General features: G+C 40.7%; 1 protein-coding gene across 1 annotated transcript in view; it reads left to right on the top strand.

The window, feature by feature from the left end:
- The window catches only part of SPAG17 (sperm associated antigen 17), a 190468-nt gene that overhangs the window by 29489 nt on the left and 147871 nt on the right, over positions 1–13108 (top strand). Inside the window, exons 2-3 of the mRNA XM_031457908.2 lie at positions 304–444; positions 1040–1123. Coding sequence (XP_031313768.2) covers positions 304–444; positions 1040–1123 — 225 coding nt within the window. The remainder of the gene's footprint in view (positions 1–303; positions 445–1039; positions 1124–13108) is intronic.

The raw sequence follows: 13108 nt of genomic DNA, 5'->3' as shown, positions 1-13108 counted from the left end.
CCAATGTATTCTTGGATAGCATTCTAGTGAAAGTGTGTCATTAAAAAAAAAAAAGTCTTCTTTAAAATAAAAGACCTAGTTTCTCAAGAAAATTGCTTTTTGGTAAAGTTGCATGAAATTTGGCACAATACTGCCGCCTTGCGGCTGCTTGAATCAAAAACCCACATATGCTACAAGGTCCGCTGTCTTTAAATTTAAAGTAGGGTTTATAGGACAATTATCCTGTTTTTCAATGGAAGCCTTTGAGACAAAATTACCTAGCCAGGAGTACGTAGAATCTAATTCCTTCTGGTTTTGCAACAGAACGACTGGAAGGGCTCCATTGCTTTTGTAGTTGGAAACCAGACTGAGGACGAGCTTCTCATTCGAGCCCTCACCCTCGCGGTCCAAGCCCCTCAGCGCAGACTCTTCAGTGTGGTTTCGTGGCAAGACATTCTCCAGAAGGTACCTGTCCCTTCCCCCTCTAAGCTCCTTGGAGACTTTTTTTCCCTTGAAGTGATAAAATAAAATAATGAAATAAAGAAAACTATCACATTCTTGGGCTGTTTGGTAAGTTTTGGTGGATGACTTATATATAAACACTTAGTTGGAATCAATTTGAATCATCTAATCTGGAAGAATTATTTTTTTTTTTCTGTGATTGTTGCTCATTCCACCTTCATTCATTCAACAAAAATGTCTGAAGTCATAGCCGGCTCCATGTGAGGTTCCGTTAGGAATTATTTACTAAAAGATACAGTAACAGTAAAAGACAAAACTGTTGAATAATGTTCCAAGGAAGTCCATAACTAACTGAAAGAAGGAAGTCTACAGAGAATCGTAGCTGTCTGGGTTTAGAGGGGAATGATAACACAGAAAAGTTCTGTCCGATTTACTAACAGCTTACCAAAGTGATTAAAGTAATTGAACTAATCAATGACTATCCCTTCATTGCTAGGTTCCCCAACCCCTCAAGTCACCAAGATATTTCAAAATTACATATCTCTAAGGATTTTTTAAGTGAGCCTTTTTGTTTCATTATCGATGAATTTTCTTACAGATCAATGGATCGAGTGCACTTTTTGAAACTCCGTCTAAAAAGGCAAAGAAACCTCTAGACAGTAATGCTCCCTTATATTATGAGGTAGGTGAATGTATTTATTGATTTTGGTAATTTTTAGAAAAGGAGAATTGATGTACTTATCGTATAGTCACTTTTTAAAAAATTTAATTCAGTCTTTGAAAGCAAATCCCTGCTCATCATTGGAGCTGTTTGTTCCTGATGGTGGGCATGTAAAAAAATCTGCCTCCCTTTTAACACAACATCCCTTTAGGAACAAAATTGTCCCGGATTGTCTGTACCGTCACTGTATCCAACTGAAGACTATAAAGCAGAAATGTGTATATACAAAATGTTGGGTCATACTTTTCATGGTAATTACGGAGTATGTGATGGTATTAAAGGAGGCCGTGTTATTATTGTATTACAATGTGTTAGTTTCACCAAAGAAACAATGTAAAAATGCCCAGAAAGTACTTCCTGCACAAGACAGAGAGACAACTGGAATAATTTTCCATCTGCTTGTGAACTTGGGGCACATTTTACATTCTGCTCTAATTGGTGTGGAAATAACAATGATCTTCAGATTAAAGGTCCATTTCAAAAAGGTCCATGCAGAAGTCTGGCCTGGCTGACCGGTGGGTTTGTGCAAAGGACTTAGAACAAATGCTCAGTCCAAGGGGCTTTCCTCTTAATCCTGCCTTGTTAATATCCAACTTACAGCTTACAAGCAACTGTAAAAATCCAGTGATCAATTAGGATATCACTTAAAATTGTCAGGCACCATTTTATGGCTCTGCCCAGTGAAAGCATAAAGATTTGGGGATCTCTCAAGACGAACTTGTTTGCACTTTATTTCTGGGATGACTAATAAAGTTTTTATGTGTCTCAGTTCTTGGATGATTTCATAATGGGCTCTGTGGTGTTGCCTGAGTGCTATCTGCACGAGTGTCACTGGATTTATTTATAATCAACAATAGTGTAGATTTTTGTAGCATCAACTCTTGCTACCACTACTCTCACTACCATAGAAAACTCATCCTGCCCTGTGGATGTCAGATAACTGTGCCTCTGGCTTTTGTTCTGATGCTCTGCATGTGTGTGCCCTGGCTGAAACATTATGTGATACCTGGATTTAAGATACTGGGAGTTTTCTTCTGAAGGAGCCATAGAAACCCATGTCCAATTCTCAGGCCTGGGATCAATTAGCCTCCCCCAAAAGACTCTTTCTTCTTCAAAGATGCTCAGGAAAACTCAAAGATGATAACAGTCCAGTTTTGACATTTAATCTGGACAGGCATTTTGACTTGGATGTGGGCTAGCATGATGTTACGAATCCAGAGAGCACTTAGAAAGCCATTCCCCTCCGATCTGCGCTGTGACTCCGGGTACCCTTCACTCATGGGAGGTCCACTTCACATCTGGCTCTGCCACATTCTTCCAGTGGCACATCTGGGCAAGAAGCCTCCCACACCCGCTCACATCCCCTTTTCTGAATGATTCCAGAAGAAAAGGGAAGGCAAAATGAGCACCACAGAGATTGGACCCGGCAGGCACCAGGCATGCATGAATGTCAATCACTGTAGAAAACATTGATTTAAAAAAAAAAAAAACCCACATAAAACAAAATCCGGCTCCTGGTCAGCATCAGTCAAGGACAGAATGCACATCTGGAGAAGACGGGCATTTTTCCAGCCTTAGTGCCTCCACACGTAGGACCTGTTCTGGCTCCTCTTCCCAAGGCTCTGCTGAGAGCCCCATGGAAGAGGCCCAGACGCCAAGCCCTGTGGGACTTCTGCACTTTCAAGGCACGTGGACAGCCTGCTTGTGACACTGTTTCCGCTTCAGGTGTTGCATGGTCTGTAGCAACTAGGACCGTCACCACAGGTGAACTCCTCAGCCTGCTAGGAAGTCTTAAACGTTGTCCTTCTCAACGGGAACTGTGCAATGAGAGAAGAAAAGATAATCTAACAATGTTGCTTATGTTACATGGGAAATCACAGAGCTTTGGAGGAGGGAGAACTCAAAATAGATATTATAAAGGCCCTGCACTTACACTGACTTCTACTCACAGGATCCTCTGATTGGCCTTAAATCAGAGCCTGGTCGTCTTACTTTAAACACAGTTCTAACCAGCTTGGCTTTCTGGTTTCCTAACCTGCGGTCGATTCGGAGCAGAGAATTAAAGTGAAACTTCACCGTAGTGCAGCTGATCCACGAGTAGTAAAATAGTGTCAGAACCACATTACATATTTCCAATAACGACTTGAAATGTCTGGGCTAGCAAAGACCACATTCCTGAATGATTTGCTCAAGATTTCGTTTGGATGGCTTGGTGCTGTGTACACACACAGCCTCCTTTTGAAATTGGGTAATTTCCCCTGAAACTTTAGAATTTCATCTGGCCATGGTATTGTATATATGAGAGGCTTTATTTACAAACCACAGTTCTTTGAAAACCTGCTTAGATGTGTGCTAATGTCATTCCACAGAGACGTAGCTAGCCACGTGTGCATTCACCTTCTCTTTCTGGACACGAGTTTTGCTCTAGCAGGAACGACCCCAAGGACCCATATGGGAATGGGAAGAGAGGATTCACCTTTGTGTCTAGTCCTGGGAATGTTAGCTACCACGCCACTCTTCTAGTAGTAATCGCAGTGGTTTGTACAGTCGTCGTATTTAGAGATGAGGATGAAGATAATTATAATTCTGTGCACATATAAGCATAACTTCCATCTTGTAATCCTACTTGAGGTTGTGTACCCATATGAGAATAGACACACAGATATTGCCGGCATTATCAACAATCAGTTTTGCCAAATAGTGGTATTTTACCAAATACCAGACAATGAACAAGTACATTCTTGTTCAAGCACTAAATGTTGAACACTATCTAGACAGTGGAGGGAGGGGAATATGAATGTTATAAAGGCTCTAACCTCAAAAAGCTTAAGGACCAATTAGGGGGAAAAAAGAAAAAAATATATATATAAGCCTGACACATAGTAGGTATTCAATCAATGTTTGTTAAACTGAGTAACACAATGCAGAAAATGGTGAAGTCCATGAGGGAGTGAGCCTTCTGGGCCTTCACAGGAGATGGGGTCGTCATTAGCTTGGGTGGGCTTGGGAGGGGTGAGATTCAGAGGAACTTTGCCGAGAAGGTGGCATTGGAACGGAAAGGAAAGGGAGGCTGACAATTCTGATCCTTTAAATATATTATCCCAATTAACTCATATCACAATTCCAAAAGGAAATAAATACCCCCATTTTACACAGAGGGAGATGGAGGCATAGAGAAGGTAGGAAGTTTATTGATTAGAAAGTTGAAGAGCTTGGATTTAACCACAGTTAAATACATAGCCTCAAATTTACCCACTTTACCACAAACCCAGTGCTCTGTCACTGGGCTCGAGACTGGCTACCCTTGGATGGATAGGTCTTGACTTTCAAATCTGGGAGAGGGCATTCTAAGAGAAGGGAACGGCTCATGCAAAGGCATAGGAGTGGGAGAGAAGACTGAATGCGTGTGTACTAAATGTGTGATTACGTGGTACAGTAAGTACCAAACAGGGAAGATAAGCCCTGTACATATTTCAGTTACAACTTGAATATCCCAAAGGTGGAATTCTAGGAGAAAATCCTGCAAACACCAGGGAAAAAAATCCATGCTTTAAGGTTCAGGCCTGCACTTAAATTTATTCTCCAAATATGCAGAAATATGTGTGTGTGTGTGTGTGTGTGTGTGTGTGTGTGTGTGTGTGTGTGTGTGTGTGCGCTTTCTGGTTCACATAGAGAATCCAACCTGTTCATTTGCAGGTAAACGCAGTCCTGACCAAAACCAGGAAGGAAAATATTAACAGTCATTCAGAGCCAATGGAAACGGTACCCATGAGAGAGGTCTTTGTGTATCATGCGTGCAAAGATTCTCCTGCTTAGGATTCAATCTGATACGTGGCATGTGAGCGTAAGAGAGATGTAACATTGTCAGACTTTGACATTGTGGCTTTGATAAATTCGACAGAAAAAAATACCAGTTGGGTAGGGATTGGTTTACCCAGCTTATCTGAAATCAGACTCAGCTGTCTTAAAAGTTTCAGATTCCAGTCCGTAGTCTCATTTCATAATGGTGATCACTGAGCCTCCCTACCTGGAAATGAGCCTCCATCCGCACGTGGGCTGTGGTTTGTGTGTCTGTCTGTGACTTATTCAGAAAAGACAAATCAGGTCTTTTCACAAAAACAAACAAGCAAAAATAGCCTGCTAAAACAAAAGTCTTCTATAAAGGATAAAGGTTTTTTATGTCCTAGTTAATGGCTCGCTTATGTCAAAGAATAGTCAATTCTATGCAATGAAGAACTTGGACAATCCTAAAGATTAGGTGATACCTTGCAATTTTACACATACAAATAACTATTCATTTTCTTCTTTACCCATATCAGTAAAAAAAATGAAACCTTTTATTAAAATATTAAATTAAAATGGGCTTTTCCTTTAGGAGATAATTCTGGGAGATTATGAAATGTGGGAAGAGTTTTGTGATAATAGATTTGATAGCAGTAAACCAAATGCAGCTAAAACAGACACAGGATGCAAATTTTGTATCTTCAGATCTGATTAGTTTCACCACATTTTTAAGACACTTTGCTAGTACATTGGATTAGAATCCCCAGATGTACATTTCCGTTTTTGATTCCTCTTCTAGGCATGTAGAGATATTTCTCAGCTCTTTCCCCACCATATATTTGTAATAACTCACAAGTAAGGCTTAATTATTATTTAGTTGCTGCTCTTTTCCAGATTCCTAGTATGAAACTCATTTCTTAAACAGTGCCTCGAGGTAACAGTCTATTCAATAGGAATTGTAAGCCCTTATTTTGGGGGGTGGCCCTTGTCAAAATGAAAAATGGAAAACTCATGCTTCGGAGATAGGAACAAATAATACATGAACACATTTAAGAGGTTTGAAGTTATTAAAATGGCAGGTCTACTGGGAACAGAAAGAACGGTATGTCATGGAAGAAACGAAGGGAAAAGTGAGACAGGAAGCATTCTTTGGGCTTTTCAATGCTGCGTTTTCAAACAAAACCAAAAAATTCGGGAAGAATTGGAAGGTAGCCAACCTAATGCCGTTATTTCATAGAGCTCAGGGACACGCCAGGAAATTACAGGCCAGTTAGTTTAACTTCACTTGTAGGGAAAGTATTAAAAACTGCTGCAGGAGATCAAGTCAAAGGATGCTTAGAAAAGCACAGCTTGATTAAGGCAAGCCTGGCCAACGTGGTTTTCGGAAAGGGAAGGTCATGTCTTAGGAACTTGCTGAAATTCTTTGAAGCTATTATGGCTGGTATGGTCTTCAAAGAACACAGCGAGGCCCAGGGTCTGCGTATCTTTTCCGTTCCGCATCAGTCCTTCAGGGATGCTTGCAGAACACGGCCCACATCAGGGCCTCGGAGCTCCAGGTTTGGAAACCACTATCAAAATAGCAGCAAAATAACCTCAGATGGAACATTTTTAAAGCTGGGACCAATTAATACAACCTGATATTTATAAATGTGAAATAATGACTTGGAACAAAATTTCAGAACATTGAGCTGTAACAAAGAAGTACAACGCTGGGACTATAAAAACAATGTAGGAGTTATTGTGCCAAAATCTGGGCTTTGGAGACATTTCTCACCCAAAGAAGGGAAAATGAGGAGAAATCTCAGTGCTAGAAATGCTTATAGAGTACAGGGTTATGAAGAGTTGCAGTGGAATGAGTTTTGTCAAGATGGGAAAAGGAGCAGGCGGATGGGTTATCAACCCTGAGCCTCTGTGTTCTGGAAAGGGCCAGAGAAGCCCAGCAGAGAAGGTGCAGCCCTGCTAGTCACTGAGGGGCAAGAGGTCAGGGATCCGCTGCGAACACGTTTGTCTCTCACGTCAGAGACCTGGAGTTCTGTTTTCAAAGAGAAGCACAACTCTGGCGAGCAAAGGTATTCAAAAACATCCAGATCATGCCCCCAGCTCTTTTCCCCCCTGGGGCACAGGCAGCTGCCTAAGCCCACATGGCAAGTAGTCATCGGTGCAGGAGGAGGCAGGTGGTCACCGGGGAGGAGTGGTACCCAAAGCTGAGGACCCACGAAAGGCACACCATGTGAGGATTGGGATGCTGCTGGGACCTCTGATCAATGGGAGAACTGATGGGCAAGGCAGGAATCTAGTCAAGGATTCTTCAACACAGATCAGTGGAGGAGCAGCCATACAAATGAAGACAGGGTTCCTCTGGTGAAGAGCGGCCATCACTGCCTTGGCTGGGGCGTTGCCGGAGCCTCGGCAACATGTTACAGGTCACACCCAGCCCGACTGGAAGGATGTTGGCGAAGGAATCAGGAAGACCATCTCATTCTATTCTTGTATCTAAGACTGTGCATAATCCACCTTATATACAGTAATAATAATGGTTACCATTTATTGAACACTTAGTTTATGCCAAGTTTTGTGTGCTGGGTGCGTCCTATACATTAGCCAGCCTAATCTTCTCAATGACTTGCCAGGTGGTAATTAACAAATGATGAAAGTGCAGCTCAAAGAGTTTAAATAGCTCTTTGATCTGGAAGCCGCCTCTCCTTCTGCTTGTCTTTTACAAAAATTAAGGATAAACGATTTAGATTCTACAAGTGGGGGTGGTAGTTTAACATTTGTTGAACACAAGCTACTGTTCATACTTAGAATTAAGCTTTAAACCCCTCGGTAGTTCTGTGACATGTTTATTACTTTCCATACTACTCAGGCGAAATCAGTGAAGGTGTATCAGCAGATGATGAAGGTGCTGAAGAGTTTCAGGTATTTTTGAGCCATGTTCATGAGCTTCTGCCCAAATGTTTGGATCAATAGGAATTTTTAATTCCTACAGTTAATATTTATATGGTTAAGGTGACTGAACCGTTCCCTTGGGAGAAGGAAGATAAAATGATGGGAAATGAGAGGAAAGTGAACATATAGTCATTAGAGATGAAGGTGCAGAGAGAAAGAGGTCGGTCTGAGATCCTAAGCTAATTAGGGAGAGCTAAATTCACCTCCAGAGTGCCTTCTGCTAGCGTACTGAGATGTGTGCCCAGGAGCTGGATGCTCTGATCCAAACCAGACTGCCCGGGCCGTACGCTGACTCCACTCCTCACTAGCTGTGTGATCTTGGGCACGTTACACAACTGCTGTACTTCACTTCTCTCTTTGTAAAGTTGGTGTTGCTAATAGTATCTACCTTATAAAGCTGTAGTGGTGATTAAATGAGATAGTAAATAGAAAATACTTAGCATAGGACTTGACCAAGAGTGTCTAACAAGGTTTAGCTATTTAATAAGGTTTAGCTATTACAGGTAAGGTTGTTATTTTTTTTAATTTCTATTCTTAGTCCCAGTGATTGTTGTAGTTTTGTACTTTAGGAAGCAAAAAGGAATAGAAACATCTTTGAGCCAGTTGTTTTTTTTTTTAATTTTGAATTTTTTATTGTGGTAAAAACATAAAATTTATGATCTTAACTATTGCTAAGTATACAGTTCAGTAATGTCAACTATATTCACATTGTTATGCAGCACATCTCCACAACCTTTTCATCTTACAAAATTGAAGCTCTGTGTTCAGTAAACAACAACTCCACACTCCCCTTCTCTCCTAGCCCCTGTTTCTAAAAATTAGACAAATCTATATACCTCATACAGGTGGAATCATACAGTATTTATTCTTTAATGACCAGCTTATTTCACTAAGCATGATGTCTTTAAGGTTAATCCACATTATAGCATATGTCAGAATTTCCTTCTTTTTCACAGCTGAGTAATATTTCATCATATGTATCTACTGCATTTCATTTATCCATTCAACCATGGGTGCACAGGTACACAGCTTTGGCTAAATCATCAAGTCATACTCAATAACTAAGGCTTAAGAAATGCTTTATTTTCATGCATTGCACAAATATGTGAGTGTCTGTCATCTACTGAATCGATGGTTGAGTTTATCTTGGTGAGTAAAAAAGAGAATTTCCTGCCCTAGCAGAGTTTACCTTTGAATGGGGAAGGCAGACATTAGGCAAAAATCAGATAAACAAACAGATATATACACAATTATAAATTGGGGTGATTGCTTTAAATCAGAAGGAATTACATGGGAAAATACTTTAGACTAAGTAGAAATAAACTGAAAGATGAAAAAGAGCCAACTGTAAAGAGGAGGGGAACATTCAGGCAGAGGGCGCAGCATGTGCAAAGCATCTGAGGGAGGAGGGAAAGCTGTCAGCCTATCAGAGGAATGAAAAAGCCAGCATGCCTGGAACCTAATTAAAGAGAGAGTGTGAGAGAGAGAGGTGGGCAGAGGCCAGATCTGCAGGAATTGGTAGGTCCTTGTTAAGAAAGAGTTTGCAGTTTTACTTCCTAGGAAACAGGAAGTCATAAAGGCTCTTAAAGGGAAGAGTGACACAATCTGAGCTCTTTTTCAGAATATTTTCCTGCTGCAGAGTGAAGAATCAATTGGAATGGGGGCGGGAGGAGATCAGATAGAAGGTCACTGGAATGTCCGGGAAGAGATGGAAAGAGCAGGCAGATGCAGAGTATGTTTCAGGAGGAAGAATCAATCAGGATGGTGCCCATGTGAGATGTGAGGGCTGAGGGAGGGACTGCAGGGTTCTGACTCAAGAAACTGAGTCAAAATAGCTACCAATATAGAGAAAACTGGAGAAGACTTAAGTGGGGGGAAATTGGGAAGTACCGTCTGGGATAGGTTAAATTTGGTATGTCTGAGAGAGATTCTAAGAGGAGATGTCAGAAAAGAAGTCAGATTTTCTTTTAGTCTCTTTCATTTTTTGTGTTTTTACGTGCCTAGCACAGTGCTGGTACAAAGTAAGTATTGAAAAGGGGTTTGTTGTCTGAAAAAATTAACTTCTGAAGGAAGAACTAGCGAGAGTTGCTGGTAAAGCCCACAGCAGTACACACAGGATCATTTCAACAATAGCAGGTCAGTAGCACTTTCTGGGTCCCAGCAGCTTTGAGCTCTTCCATTTTCTCTTTATTGGTTCCATATCCCGTATGATGGGTTTTTAACTGTGGGTGACGACCCAGTAGTTTACACAGTTATTTAGTTGGTTGCATCTGTGTGTGTACGTGTGTAATTTGTGATGTAAACTTTCTGCTATAAATATAGGTCAAAAAAAGTTTGAAAAACCAATGCCCTAGAGCCCTCTAAACCTATTTTGTGTTATCTTCTTTTTGCATCTCCCTGGGCTAAAGGATACACCAGACATTCATCCCAGCTCACTCTTCACTCAGCAGACGTTGACTAAGTTTCTATTACGTGCTGGATGACGGGCCAAGATTGAGTTAGACGTGGTCTCCGCCCTCAATAGCTCCTAGTTGATCATGTTGTAAACAATATGTTTGTTTCCTGCTATTTCAGGACTTTTTAATACCTTGTAGTAAGTCTGATGTAAAAGGTATATATTTAATCCCTGGTTATAATTGAGCCTATTCCTCACTGAGCCCTGTGGCTGACCTCACCTATTGTTCACAACTTTCAGCCAAAAGGGTAATGGTCCCCAGACAGGGTATGTTGGAAAGAGGGGAGAGGGAGGGGCAGAGCACTCACTGAAACAGTCAAAGATGCAAAAAAAGACAGAAAGACTTGCTTCCTTAGAGGGAGAGAATGTATGGCTGGAACTGAAGTGTGGTAACAATTTTCATGCTTCTGCATATTTTGAGTGTGACTTCTATTTCTGAAATTCTAACTCTTTCCTCGAATTTTTGGTAACAAGGAAAGGAAGAAGAAATACCAAACTAAAGATGAGCGGATTGACCATTAGATAGAAATTAGATAGAAATTGAGTAAGTGACTTTTAGATAGATATTTGTATATTAAAATGAATCCATTCTTCTATTTCACAAATCTGATTGGCCAAAAAAAAAAAGAAAAGGAAAAACACCCTCAGACCTAATGAAGTAGCATGATAATGTAAGTGAGCTAAAATATGATCTCTCTATTGCTTAAAAAATACATTAAAATACATAATTACAAGTTGAGAGGTTTGAGACCTAGGAAACCAGTCCTCCAAAAATTCTTACCTGGACAAAATAAAATTGTTCAATAAGCCTCTTCCTTTAAAATTACATATTTCAGCTTCATCCTTATTTGGATTACAATGCTCATAACTCTGAATTTTTGGGATGCTGACAGTGAGCATGGCCAATAGGATGCACTGCCTAGTGCCTTGCACTACACCAGACACTCGAAGATGAACAAGTTTATCATTCTTCTCCTTAGCCTTTATCAAGGATTTATATGAAAAAGACTCACTCTGGGCTCCTTCACTCATTGGGAACTATTTAATTAGATCATCATCTTCATCAGAAGGAACATGTAATTAGTTGCGTTATTCTTAAGTCTTATAATATTATCCTTTCATTTATCTGGAGCTGCAGAGAACAGAGCAGAGACTAATAACATGTGACATAGTCACAAACCACCACTGCTGAGTCGTGTGGATTTATGAGGCGCTAGTCTTGTATTACCTTCTCAAAGTTTCGTTGTAGGAATCCCATTGAGGGGGGAAGAAAAGGATAGATCCTATCTGGATTTAATGCGAGGGGCTAGTATATTACTTTTTGTAACTAATAAAATTTCAAGGACTGACAGCAAATTTCTGATTTGCTTTTCCCCTAGTAAAATGTCTGCTTTGAATTATGCAGAAAGAATTCTTCTTCCTGCCAACTTGTTTCAATTCCCTGTGCAAAACCATCCACAGAACATGGTCAGGGGTTTCCTAGAGAGGTTCATTTCAGGATTCCTCAATCACTGGAGACACACATACAGACACACAGACACATTTAGACACACACACTCCCCCCATTTTGTGGAGCAAGCAAAGGAAAATATATTGGATTGGTAAAGTTTGCATATGGTGCTTTGGCTTTCTGGAAGCAGAGACAAGTATTAGTCATCAGATGGGGGAAAGAGTTTCTCGGTCCCCCTGGGCTAGCGTCCTGTTTTATGTATGCAGGCCCGCCCTGTGTGTAGGTGGAGCAGGCAATTGCCGTGTGATGTGATTTAAGAGGTGATGGAAGTTCTGCCTGTCCAAAAATAGCCCCCACAACTGCCTGTTGAGTTCAGGCACAGTGTCCATAAAACCCTGGTTTAAATGAAATGAAACTGCATTTTCAGAATGTTAACCCGTTATACCATTATTCCATCAGCATGCGTTTATTTATCGGAAATAAAGGCTGGACTCTAAGGGAATGTCCATTTGTGCAGGGAGAGTGGGGGGAAAAGTTAGCAACACCCAAGGCTTAGGATAATGATCCAAGTCCCCGGAAGCAATTTCTGCATCACCACTGAGTGAATTTGTTGAAACTAAACCTCTTCCACATTCATGCATTCAGTCAGTCTTTTTTTGAATCAATATTTTAAGGAACATGACATTTCTCAAACCGGCAGTGCTTTTTGCTGGGACCTTATTAACAAGAATAACAACAACAACTCACATTTGGAAGATGCCTTTTAGAGGACAAAATAGTGTCACGCACAATGTCTTATTAGATCCCAACAACCTTGTGAGGCTGACTTACAACTTCTCCTGTAGCAAACGAACCAAGAGTCTCAAAGAGGTTAAGTGACTTGCCTTACACCCACAGCTGCTAATGTCAGAGCCCCATGTTGGAACCCAGGCATTCTGACTCCAAATTCAGGGCTCACCCTGTTACTTCAAGCTCTTCGGGACAGTCCCAACAGTCAAGGAGGTGACAGTTAATGTTAAGTTACTTAGTAATTCATCTAAATAAAAGAGCAAGCTCTCTGGGAGTTTTATATAGAGCTGCTACTGAGAAAGCATTTCTCCTTATTTTAAAATTTTTAAAAGAACTGCACCAAACACAGACTGTGGGCACACGTTTGGCTCCAGATGGTTGAATTAGGCATCATCAGTAATTAGCATCATTCCCTGGGCTAAAAATGTTCCCCACTTAGGATACTAATCCCTTTGCACAAAGTTGTAAAATACAACAATAAATTAAATTAGACAGGGAAAATAAAATATGAATTGATAGA

This window comes from Camelus dromedarius, chromosome 9 (genome assembly GCF_036321535.1).
Source record: "Camelus dromedarius isolate mCamDro1 chromosome 9, mCamDro1.pat, whole genome shotgun sequence".
In the NCBI taxonomy this organism is placed as follows: Eukaryota; Metazoa; Chordata; class Mammalia; order Artiodactyla; family Camelidae; genus Camelus; species Camelus dromedarius.
This window is presented reverse-complemented; position numbering and strand designations above follow the sequence as displayed.